The following is a 15825-nucleotide window of genomic DNA, read 5'->3' as shown; positions in this document are numbered from 1 at the left end:
TAATGCTTACATATATGTTATTGATAAGAGGAACACTGATTTTAGAAAGTCGTGTTTTATGTCCAGCCATTCTGCTTCCTCTGTGGTCTGTGTTTGATGGTATATATATATTTATCTCTAATTGCACCTTTGATCCCTTTTAGACAGACAGAAATAGTAAGTGTGGAAGGTTTGGCTGGGATGACTATTTTGGTATTTGGCAGATGCACCAAAAGTTTTCAGTAGATGTCTTTGTTTGCTTATTGGAGTATGTCAGTTCAGTTCAGTTCAGTCGCTCAGTCGTGTCCAACTCTTTGCGACCCCATGAATCGCAGCACGCCAGGCCTCCCTGTCCATCACCAACTCCCGGAGTTCACTCAGACTCACATCCATCGAGTCAGTGATGCCATCCAGCCATCTCATCCTCTGTCGTCCCCTTCTCCTCCTGCCCCCAATCCCTCCCAGCATCAGAGTCTTTTCCAATGAGTCAACTCTTCACATGAGGTGGCCAAAGTATTGGAGTTTCAGCTTTAGCATCAGTCCTTCCAAAGAACACCCAGGGCTGATCTCCTTTAGAATGGACTGGTTGGATCTCCATGCAGTCCAAGGCACTCTCAAGAGTCTTCTCCAACACCACAGTTCAAAAGCATCAATTCTTCAGCACTCAGCTTTCTTCACAGTCCAACTCTCACATCCATACATGACCACTGGAAAAACCATAGCCTTGACTAGATGGACCTTTGTTGGCAAAGTAATGTCTCTGCTTTTGAATATGCTATCTAGGTTGATCATAACTTTTCTTCCAAGGAGTAAGTATCTTTTAATTTCATGGCTGCAGTCACCATCTGCAGTGATTTTGGAGTAGGTCATTAGCTGCCTAACCTTCAAATTGACTATATTCCCTTTGACCCACCATTGTCTATGGCATGCCCACAGAAGAAAGCTAGATGAAATATACTTAAGGCATTTTGAATTTTCAGAATGTTTTGTTTCATATACCTTTAAGTATGAATGTCTTTATTTCAAAGAAAGAGATAACAATAGATATTAGCCATCTTGCCTAGGACAAAGCACATGATGAGAATCAAGAATTTTAGAGTTTGAAACAGACCTTACTCTTCTGGCTCATAGCTCTGGGTCTTCTCGTCTAGGTTGTTTTCAATAAAATCCTGAATGTTGCTGTTTCAAGATTTTCCCTCTGAAGGTAACATATTTTGTTTGCAGGAGTGTATCTGGTCTTGGCAAGCAGTTCCTGCCTGTCAGTTTTCAGTACTTGGTACATTTGTTCCCAGACCCACTGGATCGGTCCAGTTGGACTGAATACACCCAGCACTAGACTTTTGAGAGGCATTATGTCTGTAATTACTATTACCACTCCATTACTATTGCCTGGAAAATCCCATTGACTGAGAAGCCTGGTGGGCTACAGTCCATGGAGTCGCAAAGAGTCGGACACGACTGAGTGACTTCACTTCACTTCACTTCATGTCTGTAATCCTTTTGGAGGTCTGCTTATCCTAGAAGTAATACATTTCTTGCTTGTATTGTTTAGAAGCATTAACTTCAAGGTACTTGAAGGCAATACTGGTAGACGCTCCTTTTGCACACATAATGCGTTCGTTTAATATTCCTTCCACTGAATTTATTCTAGGATTCCTTGATGGAGTCAAATTGTTATCATCAGTGCTTGAGTCTTTCATATTCCAAAATCTGACAATTTCCACTGATACTCATGTATTCAAAGCTTCCTTCTAAGGTTTAGCATTTTCAGATATTATAATGAATGAAGAATGATCTATTAGCATCATCTTCATTTCTATCTGTGGTTCTCTGAAAAGGACCCCATTTGTACTTACACAGCTGTCAAACTTCTTGATCGGTTGAAGATGCTCATTTTAGTACATGCATCTTTATTAGTCGCTTAAAGCTTTCAGCATAATTATAAGACATAGAGATGGGGATTTGTTAGTTACTATTATGTTTATTATCTTACCCCTGTAAAAACTTAAAACTCTTCTATGATATTTTACATGCATTTTGGTGCCTTTTAGGATATTCATCCACTCCCTCCACTTGTGATGAGTTTGTTCCTGTCTCCAGATCATAGTGTTATTGCTTAGTCATGTCTGACTCTTGGAATTCCATGGACTGTAACCCACCAGGCTCCTCTGTCAGTGGGATTTCCCAGGCAAGAATACTGGAGCCACCAATTCCTTCTCCAGGGTGTCCTCCTGACTCAGGGATTGAACCCGTGTCTCCTGTTTGGCAGGCGGATTCTTTACTGCTGAGCCACCTGAGAATCCAAAGGCATCGTTGTGTAGGACTCTCTTCATACTACTATTCATAAGAGGAGATGAACAAGAGAGAGAATATACTGCTTTATGATTAATATAGTTACTGATAATAATCACTAATATTATTACAGTCCTGTCCTTCTAAGATTAGTGTTCACTCTTAAGATTCCAGGAACAGGAGAATCTAATTATTTTAAAGGGTCTTAGAGTGAGATTCCACATACTGATCAGCTTTAAGGCTCCTCTTTGTTGTAATTAATGTGGCTCATCTTGATATTGCTGATTTTTTTTTTAATGTTGTAGGTGTAATGTTTATAATTAGCACTTATAGATTTGAGGTTAGCTAAGAAGAACCTCGGCATTTCTCTGCTATTTTCTAGTATTTCCCTCTCTGTGACTTTTATTTGTATTTCCATCTCTATGCATCTCCTTACATATATCTTTGGTTATTTTCATTAATGGCTGCAGTTTTTACTAAATGCGTCTGTTTAGTGTACCATGTATAAGTGTATTCTCTGGTTAGTAGCAGTTTTAATTCCTTTTTCCTTATAAATGGATTTTTATACTTTACTAACCTCTTTCATATTTGAATAGACATTATGAAGTTAAAGGGAAAACGGGAGAATGAATAGACCAAAATAAACTTTAAGATTTTCTTGTCCAAACCCTCTTTTTCCCTCAAAAGATACACTTAAATAACCTCATATTTTCTAACTCTTTCTTGCTTTAAAAAAATCTGAAAGAAGTCAACTTCATAACTGATATCAATGAACCATTCTGACTCACATTATTGGATTTTATTTTGTATTTGTATACCAAACAACCCCTACTATACTTAACTGTTTATTCTTCTAAACTAAGTAAAAATCAGAAATACTGCTCACAATCCTGAGAAAACTGTTTATGGACTTGGAAACACTCATTCAGCCGTTTCTCAGGACGCTCTTCTCAACAATAAACAAGTCCTTTATTTTTCTACACTGGTCATATTTTCCAATACTTTTGAAGTTTTCCACATGTTTACCTCACCTGTCAAGGAAAAGGTGATGTCAACTTTGCAGAAGCAGCTAGCATTGGTACAGGAATTACCAGGAAGGGTTAGGGAACTGTAGATTGTACCTGCTGCAGTAGAGGAAGTAATACCAAACAATGGGTGATCCAGATAAGGATGCTGCCAGTCACACTCTCAGCCCCTAAACAAAATCTAAGAGACATTGGTAAATTTTCCTCTGGCCTAATTTATATGTTTTTGTTGTAATTTAGTCACTAAGTCATGTCTGATTCCTTGTGTGACCCCATGAACTGCAGCCTGCCGGGCTCCTCTTGTCCATGGGATTTCTCAGGCAAGAATACTGGAGTGGGTTGTCATTTCCTCCTCCAGGGGATCCTCCTGACTCAGGGACTGAACCCATGTCTCCTGCACTGGCAGGCAGATTCTCTACCACTGAGCCACCAGGGAAGCCCTGATTTATACCTGCCCGTCGCCACGTCCTTGCTTTGAGTCCCTGGACGTTACTAGTAATGAGAAAGAACACACACTCATCCTTGTGCCGATCTCCAGCTGATGGAGAGAATTAAGTCCTGCTTTCACTAAGAAACACCGCTGAAGGTGAATTGTCAGTGGCGGTTAGAAGGAGCCTGTGAGGAGGAGCCTTCGGGATCACGAAAAAGAAGATGACGGGAAGATACCCAGGAACACAGAGAAGACAGATAGCTGACCAACACTGTGTTTGAACATTAATGCCCTCAAGACCCGATGGTTGATACTTGCTGGAACCTTTCAACAACTCCTGGATCTGTTCCCCTCGGGAAGATTACCAGAATGACTGTCTAGGTGTTTCCCCCAAAGTTATCCATGCACACTGGAATTGTTTTCATCCCTCTATTTTATTTCTGCCTGGACCTTGAAAAGAACTAATACTGTTTGACTTTCATCCCTACATTTGTTGAGAAGACATTCGTAACTCTTTTACTCCTTACTTAGTCCCTTTTTGTCTAAGCCTCTTATTCTCTTCCTCACAGCTCACTGAGACCTTATTTTCTTTAATCTCAGACAATCTTTTTGTCTGACATTTGCTCTAACAATAACATTTTTTTCAATATTCCCATTATACTTCACTCAGAATTTAGTAGTATTTGTTGGCCCTACACATCTAGTCTCTCGATACATCTCTTGTGTACTCCATATCAACCATCTAGGTATGTGTATTGAAAATCTATAACCTACCTGATTGTCATCTAGGAAGACTAAAGTGCATTGAGGAAATAACTAGCTGAGGCCACCCCATTCACCTTCTGTCTCTTAGAATACTGGCAGACATGCAGCTCCAAATTGGATCTTTGACTGTGTCTCTTTATGCTTATTTTTTCTTAAAATGTAAACTAGGGTAGTTCTTTGCCATGTTTAACTACTCATTGGGGCAATGTCACTTTAGCAACACATCCAGTTGAGCAACCGTGTTAGTTTCCTGTTACAAAGGGAAACAAAGGAGAGGCTTGCTTTTGCTCTGACGGTTATACTCCCCCCCGCCCCCCATCTATCTTGCTGGGAAACATATACAACAAATCATTTTCCTTTTCCTTTTCCATCATTCACTATAGGAATTTTCAACTGCTTCAATTCAGTGTAAAATTCTTCCTGTGGGTAGAATTTTCACATTGGACTAGAACAGTTGGAAATCCCAAATACATGGTTTAATCCCATAATTTATTGAAGCTGTATCAGAGATTTATTATTCAACTTGATCATCAGGATGGCATGTTTATACATATTTAATTTCTTGTTTCTCTTCGGAGTTGAGAAACTTATTAATCATAAGTCTTAGAACCATCTTAGCTTATTCATGGTGGTCAGGGCACAGATTCTTAGATTCAATCCGCTGAATACAGTATTCTCCTGATTTTTATTTCTAGAAGCTCAGTTGTAAGGTAAGGTTGCACCGTATGTGAAGCTTCCCTGTCACCTCACTTTCAGAAAAGAAAACATGCTTTCTTCATCATTACCATCATCCTGCATACTTCATTCAGCCTTTTAAGCCCCAATATTTTGTTCTAATCATTTTATTACATATATGTTTAATAGGCTTAGAGAAGGGTGGTTTTCATTCTGAAGATGAAATTTACTTACAAACTCAGTAATCCTTTTCACCTTTGGTTTCCTAAAATCTGGAGCTTTGGCTTTCAGCGTATGGAAAATCATTGCAAATTAACTGGCATTTCCTATATTACTGCATCTTCATAGCTAACAGATTTTATTACTACACCACCCATCAGAGGTCATGATCATATTCTGGACTTTATGAATAATTTTAATTGAATGTAACTGGTTATGAAGCACATCTATGGATGTCTATGGTGAATGATTCTTTTAAGGGACTCCTTATTTTAGATCTTTGCTGGTTGACTGCAGAATCTTTCATATGAAGAGTGAAATCTAAGGGTTGAATTCAAGGAGAAATATTCTTTTCAGAGACTTTCAGATAAAGAGGATGTCAGTAGTGTGATTTCCTCTTATTTTTTTAATCTGCTTCCCCTGGTCAATTTTCTAATGACTGATTGATAACTAACCAAGTGTCTATAGAGGCTTCCCTGGTAGCTTAGATGGTTTGGAGACCTGGGTTTGATTCCTGGGTCAGGAAGATGCCCTGGAGAAGGGAATGGCTACTCACTCCAGTATTCTTGCCTGGAGAAGTCCATGGACAGGGGAGCCTGGGGGGCTACAGTCCATGGGGTCACAAAGAGTCAGACATGACTGAGTGACTACCACTTTCACTAGTGCCTATATTTTTATAGCTTGGTCACGCATAACTTAGGAGCAGAAGACTCGTCGTTTTATCAGATAACTTTAGACACAAATGCTAACTTAAGCGATTTTACATAACTTTATTTGATGATGACTTTGTCTTTCTTCTGTTCCCTGCAGTGGCAGTTCGTTTTAAATTCCCAGCAAGAATGTCTATTATTTATCTCTTTTTCTTAAGAGCAATGGTCCTAATTTCTAATGAATAGAAGAATATGCCCAGAAATAGATTCTGTGTTTAAAAAGGATATGTTTAATTTGTAGTCCCACCACGTAATCTGATGATCGACATCCAGAAAGACACTGCGGTGGAAGGTGAGGAGATTGAAGTCAACTGCACCGCCATGGCCAGCAAGCCAGCCACGACCATCCGGTGGTTCAAAGGGAGCAAGGAGCTCAAAGGTAAGACATGGATTGCCCAGGACCGAGGAAGCCAGTTCCCACTTGGTCCCAGAAGGAGTACATCTTTGTGGACTTAAAAGCAAACACAAAACACACCCCAAAACAAAAATCTATGTACGGTTGGTCATCAGTTACTAAGTGTGTCTGAGGCCAGAGTGTAACGGCATTTTATTGTTCTATTAATATCCTTATTCTGTTGTTTTGAGGGTTCATGGTGATATGATGCTTGGTGATAATAAGCATCTACGTTGCTAGATGCTTACTGAAAGGCTTAGAGAGAACCAGACCCATAAACTATTGGGTTGGCCATGAAGTTCATTTGAGGTTTTCCGTGAATGAGATGTTATGGGAAAATCCGAACAAACTTTCTGGCCAACCCAACAGCACTCTCTAGACCAGTTAGAATCACTGAGTTACCCTCTGAAATCAGACTGGCCCTGACTGTACCCTTAGTTCTCCTTGCTTTTACCCTATGACCCAGAGTAGATCAGGACCCCAAACTTGGGTTGTACATTGGGGAAAAAACAATGCATAGCACTTTTGGCCATAGCGAATACCAAGTCATTGTAGTATCTGTTGGCTGTTTTGACAACCTCCTTTCCTGCAACGGTGGTTGTGCTAAGTGGATGAAAAATTTATCTTAACTGTAAACTTGGAGGCACCACCGTTCTTATGAAATCTGTAATTCACTTGCCCATGTCAGCATCTGGTTCTTTTGCAAGGTTCTGATTTTGTGCTGGCAACAGAGGCGGCTCCATTAACCCTGCTTCCGTTGTCTCTCCCTCGGCACTGGGCCATCCAGATCTGCTTCCTGGATCCTTGGATACCTGCCCTCTTAGGCACTGCATTGGCTGAAGGATACAGCTAGTCCCCTCTTGATCCTTTTTTTTTTGGTCAGTTATCCTAAGTTTCTCATGCATGTCTGCATTCTGATTCCTTTCTTTGCAAAAGATTGTCTTGCAAATAGTACCCAGAACAGAGGACTCGGGCTGAACACCCCTGCCTGGTCATTTGACAGAAATGCTTGCTGTGTGCCTCAGTTTCCTCTACAGTGGAGATATTAATGTTTACATACCTTGTGTTATTCTTATAAAGATGAAATGAGTGAATATTTGTAAAACACAGAGCTGATGTCTAAGCTGAGGTAAAGTGCTCTCTATGTGCTTGTTAAATAAATAAAGAGTACCAGGAAGAAAAGAAGTCCTTTTAGAAAGGGGATATAAAAATCTATATCTAGAAACAGAAAAATCTATATATAACGGCTTAAGTTTCAAAAAGCTTGCTCTGTTTTAATCTCCTGTTTCCTAGGTATGGTTTTTGGAAGGAAGGCGTTTCTCATTTCCCCTCTGCTTTTCTGTCTAAGTGAACTGAGCCATTAAATGTGTACCGATAAGTACAAAACATTAAAAGAAAGTTAATGGTGCGCCATGTCCCAGGGAGTGCTGAGTTCAGGAAAAGGGCCTGCTTGGCCTATTCATCCGATCCGGAAGCCTCCTCCCTCCTTTTTCGGGTGTTCTTGGACGTGGCCCCCTTCTGGCCTGAAGCCTGTATCTCACTTTGCTCTGCCCACTGCCACTGCACTTGTTGGGTTCCTCCAGAAGTCTCCGAGTTTAAACATTTCAATTACAGTTTCAATTACGCCAATCCATCTAGCTACTTTCCCTCTTAATTGTTGCTGATGGGGGTGGGTGAAGAGGGTTGTTTATATCTCTACTCCAATTGAATTATTTAAGGATGTGGATGATGTCCTGGAATTTTTAAACTGCACGACAGCCTAGTAGCTATGCTAAGTTCAGATGGTTGTCAGGGAAAAGAAGTGCTTCTCTTTCCCTCCTCCCAAATGCCTTGAGCAGTCAGATGTCAAAATGGGTCAACTTGCAGCTGCCTTTTCGTGGGAGATTTTTAAGATAGAAGCAGCATGTATTTAAATAAAAACAGTAAATAGTAGGCTTCCCTGGTGGCCCAGGAGATAAGAATCCACCTTGCAATGCAAGGGACACTGGTTCAGTCCCTGGTCAAGCCCTGGAAAGATCCCACATGCTGTGGGGCAGCTGAGCCCACGCACCACGACTACTGAGTCAGCACTCTAGAGCCTGTGCTCCACGACGAGAAGCCCACACATCACATCGAGAGAGCAGCCCCTGCTCACCACAACTGGAGAAAGCGGGGGCACGTAAATGAAGACGCAGCACAGCCAAAAATAGAAATAATAGTCAATAGTATGTGGAGGTGATTTTATCTTAAATACTTTCCCATGAGGCTGAAAAGTAGGAAATTATCTTTTTATCAGTTATGTACCCCCAGATTACCCTTATTCCAAGTGACTTCCATTATGTGTGTTTGTTAAAATAGTGGGCCCACGGAGGGAGGGGGGGATATTTAAGAAAAGAGTGAAATTGACTCAGCTCTGGTTTCCTGGTATGTTTCCTGTCTACCCCCGCCCCCCAGGCAAGTCAGAGGTGGAGGAGTGGTCAGACATGTACACTGTGACAAGTCAGCTGATGCTGAAGGTGCACAAGGAGGATGACGGGGTTCCAGTCATCTGTCAGGTGGAGCACCCTGCTGTCACCGGAAACCTGCAGACCCAGCGGTACCTGGAAGTACAGTGTGAGTAGCTGTCCCAGTCCTCTAGCTGCGGTGACAAGCAGCCACAGGCTGGTGGCTCATAAACAACAGAAATGTATTGCTCCCAGTTCTGGAGGCTGGGGAGTCTAAGGTCAAGTTAACACCATGATCTCGTCCCAGTGAGATCCCTCTTCCTGGTTCCTGGCTTGTGCCTTCTGGCTATGTCCTTGCATGGTGGCAGGGCTAGAGATCTCCCTGGAACCACCTTCATAAGGGCACTAGTCCCACTCGTGAGGGTCCCACCCTCCTGACCTAATCACCTCCCCAAGGCTCTACCATCACACTGGGGATCAGGATTTCAACATACAAGATTTGGTGGGACACAAATACTAAAACCATAGCATTACCCAAGTATTTTATTCTGAGGATATAGAGTAGCAGTTTAAAAAAAAAACAAAAACACACACACTTCAGAAGCCACTTATTAAATACATATGTTTTTATATAGTTTAGATAGAATTTTTATCTTGTTGTCTTCGTAGAAAAATAATCAAAGGATTATTTTACTGAAACACTGCCATATTACAGAATGCCAATGAGGATTTTGAAAATGCTACATTTAACCCAAATGTAAAACTTGAAAATATTTCCAATCTGCTCTAGCGCATGACTTAATTAATTAAATTTTGTGAATATTGACTGTAATCATTTCTATGCCAACTTCAAAATCTAGGGTAATTTCCACCCCCTGGCTTTATTAACCCTATCATAAGTGCTGGATTTTTTTATAGAAGGGATTTTATTCCCAATGAACATCAGCATCTTGTTTTAAATTGCACATTCTCTTCCATTTTAGCTTAAATTATACTGACGAGTTTAAAACTGGAACTCTTTGGGATGGGTGCCACAGTTTTGATGGCTTCATCAATAAAAGCTGGATCATGATAAGTGAGGTCTCTCCTCTCTGAGCCCTGTCTCCTCATCTTCTCCTCTGGACTCTCCTACATATGGATAAGAATAAGGTGTTTTTTGCACACAGTTCTTCTTGCACTGAGGTTGTGGCTAAGTAGTCAACTTCTCAACTTTTTATCAAAACGCTTCTGTAACTTGACCTCTGCAGATCCAGGTGCTATTTGAGTGTGCTTAGTGAAATGTTACAAGAGTTTGATTGGATGACAGTGACAGAGCATTGAATAAAGGAAAAGCGTTACTCTCTATGATTATTTTATTAATCTTCTAGGCCTGCCATAACAGATTACCTCAAATTCAGTGGCTTAATAAACGACAGACATTTATTCCCTCACCATTCCAGAGGACAGAAGTCTGAAATAAAGGTGTTGGCAGGGCAGACTCCCTCCAAAGGCTCTAGGAAAGGATCTTTCCTTTCCTTCTGTAGCTTCTGGTGACTCCAGGTGTTCCTTGGCTTGTGGCCACATCACTCCAGTCTCTGTCTGCATATTGACCTAGCCGTCTTCTCTTCTCTATGTGTCTCTTATAAGGACACTTATTGGACTTAGGGCCCACCCAGATAACCCAGAATAGTCTCAATTCAATATCCTTAGTTTAATTACATCTGCAAAGATCGCACTTCCAAATAAGGTCACAGCCACAGGTTCCAGACATTAGGAAGTGGGCCTATATTTGAGGGGCCATCATTCACACCCCCTACAATTTTTATCATTTATTTAAGTTGCAAAACAGGGAATGGGGAAAATTATAAAAAGTTGCTTCTACCAGGCTATCCCACTGCAAGCTACCCTATGAGCCTGGCTCAATTTAACATTACATAATGCAGGTTTTTCTTGTTAACTCATTTCATCTACTTCATTATGTACCTTCATTATGGGCATCATGCTTATAATTTTTATATCACTAAAACTATTGTGGTGTAATGTCCCTATAATGGGAAAACAGAAATGATCAGATATTACCTAAATTGGCAGATAGTAGATTTCTTGTGACTTGGTTAATATGTAATTCATTTAAGCAAACTTAACATCCATTAACTTTCCTTGTAGGGGCCCATTAGCTTTAATAATGCATTAGCTCTTTTGTGAGACTTGAGTAGCTATTCACCCAGTTCCCACCCCTAAACTCTTACTTTCCCAGGGCGTCTTCTAAATAGAATATAGCCCCACCCACCTAAAAAGTTATACTCTCTCCCGAATGCAAAATATTTCAAGCACTACACCTCCTACCCCTTGGAAGACTTGCTAATGATCTTTATAAAGCCTTTTCTTTTGAAGATTCAAGTGAGATTTGTCCTTCTAAGAAAAGGAATAAAGCTGCATATCTGAATCCATTTGACTTCAATCTTACAAAGTCTTGCTAGCCCTTAACTGCAGGAAAGTGACTGTAATGCCTTCCTCAAATCGAAGACACGTTTTTGGATCCTTTTTAGCTCTAACATGGCACCTTTTTATGGGAGCCTGCATTCTTTTACTCGGCATAAGCCATGTACACATCTTATCCTTGATATTCTGCTTCTTGGAATGTATGTGAGGGAAAATGTCATGTCTTTTTGTGTAAAAGAGGGTTAAGAATTACAAAGTGTTACGTTAATCTGAATGGAATTCATAGTCTGGTTTGGCACCTTAAATAAGATGCTCTGTTCTCAAGAAGGTCACCTGGCCGTTCTTTACCTGCCTTCCTAGAGCACTACTGAAAAATCTGCCCAGTCAGCCAGAAATTCCTTAAGTAGCATCTTCAGACATGATCAGAATTCTGTACTTCATTACCTACCAGCTTTACTCTGCTTGAACACCAGCAGCTATGGATAACAAGAAGCCTCATGCTTCGGATACCTAAAGCATTCAGTCACTGTGTGCTAGAACTTTCTCATACCTTGGCCATTGGTGTTGGGGGTTCAACTCCATTCCTCTCATGGTCGCCCCCACTCTACAGACAAGCCACACCATATCTGGATGGCTTGAGAAAAGAAGAGATACTTGAATGCATAAGATTCAGTAGCCAGTCTTCTTGGGTGGTGAATTAGTCCAGATACTCTGTGAGGAGTAACATTAGACCGTTATTTTTTTTAATTGGAGTTCATGGATTTCCCAGGTGGCTCAGTGGTAAAGAATCTGCCTATCAAGCAGGAGACTCTGATTCGATCCCTGGGTCAGGAAGGTCCTCTGGAGAAGGAAATGGCAACCCTGGTATTCTTGCCTGGGAAATCCCATGGACAGAGGAGCCTGGCAGGATATAGTCCAGGGGGTAGCAAAAGAGTCAGACACAAATGAACGAAAACAACAACAGCAATTGTTCATTTACAAGGTTGTATTAGTTTCAGGCGTATACCAAAGTGAATCAGTCATACATACGTACATATATATCTCTCTCTACTCTGTTTTAGGTTCTTTTCCCATATAGGCCATTACAGAGTATTGAGTAGAGTTCCTGTGCAATATATTAGGTCTTTATTAGTTCTCTATTTCACTGCAGCACTATTTACAATAGACCATTATTTTTTTAATTGGCCCAAACCCTGGCATCAGCAGTTCTTAACCTTTTGTGGATCATTGACCCCTTTAAAAATTAAATCCTTTTCCAGCTATAGAGCTGGAAATGATGAACATTCACCACGTTTTGCTTCCAGTATAAGGAATCTATTTATCCTATACAATTTTACTAAGTTTAGTTATTCGAGGGCCAATTTCATCACAAGCTTTAGCAAATCCACAGGTCATCTGTGTCCTTATCTCATGTAGAATTTTTCATTTTATTACTTTAACCTAACCAAGACCTGTGCAAAAACACCTATAAAATTATGAGTTTTACTTGCTAGGTGTATTCTATCTAGTAAACAGTAAAATAAGCATACAACTATTATTTTTGAATTTCCTTCCCTTTGCCACATAAAAAGATTTCTTACACTATTGGTGATAAACATTAGTTTATCACCAGGACATCCTGAGCTGGTCCATGGACCTCAGACTAAGAATTACTCTACCCTGGGTAAATGAGACTACCTTCAAGGCAAATATGACCTGATAGGATTGGTATTAAAGATACTGAGTTCAACCGTGGCCTTTTTGCTGCAAGAAATTTTATGGAAGCCTCTCTGTGCCTCTTCTAAGATGGATAGATATTAATCAGGATAAGAACAGTGTAAAATGACACATAATGGCTTTGAATACTGTATAAATTATGTCCTTTTAGAAAATACTATTTCTAAAAAGGAAATGAAATAATGAAAACCTACACTGTATGCCATGCCATTGAATGTCTTACTTTTTAAATAACAGGGGCAAGGAGGAGGGATAAAATGAAGGGAAGGGTTGCCCACCCCCTGGACACAGAATGCCACCATGTTGCCTGGAAGACAAGGCTTGAGCTCCAACTTGGAAATCCTTTGCTCTTGTGGATTTAAGACCTAATTAATTGAACACAGAATTTTGCAGTGTTTGTTTGTTAGGACACTTATTTGTGGTACCAGGAGAATTTTGTTGTGCCCAATTACGTGAAAAATCAGCCAGATGTGTATGCTGTCATACTTTTAATAATCCTTACGTTTTTGGTGAGCACAGCTATTAATTGTGTAGTATGCATTGAAGTGATTAACATCGATGTAATTTATCATCTGGAGATTTCTGAACATAAATAAATGAGTTGTTTTGTTCAGCAAGGTGTTGACCTCTCAGAATTAGTGAATTAAAGTCCCCCCTCCCTTTTTTTATTATAAATATGAAAAGCACCACAATCAGCCAAGTGTTCAGTTATTTGATTTTCTGGGGCATTAGCCGCTCTTGTTTGTGACATTTCCCTGTTGGGTGCTCGTTTGCAAGCTCATTAATAAGGTTTTCTCATAGGACCGTTGCCGGGAAGGAAGAACGTACAGTAGGGCTCTTAGTTTTCCAGCTTTCATTCTGAGACTCAGCAAGGATACGGCAGCAGCACGCAGTTAAATGTTTAAAACAGAAAATAATTATGCTCGCGAGCTGGAATTCAAAGCTCTCTTTCCTTAGATGTTAGGCAGAGAACAGTTTTGCTCTTTAATGTTCTGAAACGTATGACCCTAAACTCTTTCTGTGTGGTGTTTTTTTTTCTTTCTCTCCCGTGTCTGTGTGTATAGCGTTGCTGAAATTTACAACAGGGTTGATTATAGCAGAACGTGGTAGAATTGTAGCTCGGTTAGTGGAGCCTCAGATCTGAGCCAACACTCTTGTCAAATAAAAGCCTGTTTAAAGGAGAACAGTTCACTGTCTGAGCGTTAAAAGAAAACTGTCTAAATAGCATCAAGGTGGCAACACAAAGAGACATAAGCTGGGAATTCAAAGAGAAGCTGTGACCCTCAGTGTGGAATTCACATTGCTGTGCAAGGGGGGGAGCCTTACTCTGGACCGAGGTGAATCCGAAGCTCTGGAATCACCGTTATGTGTCTTTTGCTTTCTCCCATCGTAGCCTTGCTCTTTAAAATGTTTTGCAGAAACCCTCATCTAAGTGAGGGGTTTGTGTGTGCACGTATCTGAAAAAAAAATTTGAGATGAGTTTTGAAAGGGCGAGTGAAGACAAAGCCTCTAAAAATGGGTGTTTTGAACGCCTTCCCTGCTCTGATTATCATCTGCCAGTTAATCGTGTTCATGGGCATCATTTTCAAAATGAGTTTTATTGACTTGATATAGCCAGGTATTTTGTAAATCCATATTCTTGTTCATCCAGGGTCCACCAAAGGCTAGATTTTTTTTTCTTTCCCTCCCTCAATTAGGGGAAAATCAGGCATTGAGGAGATGATCAAAACCTGTTCTTTATCTGGGCCAAAATAAATGTTTCTCTTGTATTGATGAGCCCTCCAGTGAAGGAGGGAGAAAAGCCTGGAAATAGGAAAATCTTTCCTCTTTGGAGTGGAGGATAAGACACTGTTTGCCACGGCAGCTCCCGTGTCCCATCCTCTCCCCCATCAATTCTATTCCCCAGTTGTATTCTTCAAAGCATAATAGCTGGCGTTTTCAGATTTGGCCTGTTCCTCTGATCTTTCTCTCTCTCTCTCTTTTTTAATAGAATATATATTCTTCCTCCCACTGTCCCCTTCTTTTATTTTTTTTAAAGTGATGAATTGAGTTTCAGGGAAGTTATTTCAGTATTTACTATTCCTTCTGAAAATTAATGAAGGCATGGGGGACCCCCTGATTGAAACTAATGTTTTAAACTGTTGTTTTTTGTGTTAACACAGAGTAGAGGCAGGTCCAGTTTTCCGATGCTATTAACTCTTTGGCGTGTTAGCAAGGCGTTTTGCAGTGCCCAAAGCGGCGAGAGGCTTGAGTCACCGATACTGAAAAATCAAAGAGAAGACATTGGGCCAAATCCATTGTGAGCAAGACTTGAATGACATGACTCCCAGGGAAGAAAGCCTTTGCCGTCACCCCTGCCTCCTGCAGGCACACCCTGCAGAAAGAGGCTTGTCTCCCCACATCTCACCCAATGTCTGACCTGATGTATTTAGGAAAGATGAGTCTCTGAGGCTGTGAACGTTGAATACAGTGTAGTGAAACTCGTCTTCTAATGTGCACTCTCAATGGTTTTAACTCAAGGTCAGATTTTGAGTCTGTGGAAGTTTAAATGGTTGTAGAGTTAACATCTCAAAATCTAAAAAGAATGCTCCAAAGGGGATCATAGGGGATAAGGGGTGGGAGAGATAAATTAAGACATTGGGATTAATATATGCATGCTAGTATATATGGTCTAGATAAACAACAAGGACCTACTGTGTAGCACAAGGAACTATATTCAGTATTTTGTAATAATCTATAATGGAAAAGAATCTGAAAAAGAATATATATATATATA

At 40.4% G+C, this 15825-nt stretch overlaps 1 protein-coding gene across 7 annotated transcripts in view; it reads left to right on the top strand.

The window, feature by feature from the left end:
- The window catches only part of CADM1 (cell adhesion molecule 1), a 352430-nt gene that overhangs the window by 287237 nt on the left and 49368 nt on the right, over positions 1 to 15825 (top strand). For all 7 annotated transcript variants that reach the window (XM_070803464.1, XM_070803463.1, XM_070803460.1 and 4 more), the window contains exons 4-5: positions 6337 to 6474; positions 8923 to 9081. In XM_070803464.1, the coding sequence (XP_070659565.1) occupies positions 6337 to 6474; positions 8923 to 9081 (297 nt within the window). The remainder of the gene's footprint in view (positions 1 to 6336; positions 6475 to 8922; positions 9082 to 15825) is intronic.

The sequence above is a fragment of the Bos indicus genome, chromosome 15 (genome assembly GCF_029378745.1).
Source record: "Bos indicus isolate NIAB-ARS_2022 breed Sahiwal x Tharparkar chromosome 15, NIAB-ARS_B.indTharparkar_mat_pri_1.0, whole genome shotgun sequence".
NCBI lineage: Eukaryota > Metazoa > Chordata > Mammalia > Artiodactyla > Bovidae > Bos > Bos indicus.
The sequence above is the reverse complement of the archived record's forward strand: the minus strand, read 5'-3'. Positions and strand labels throughout refer to the sequence as shown.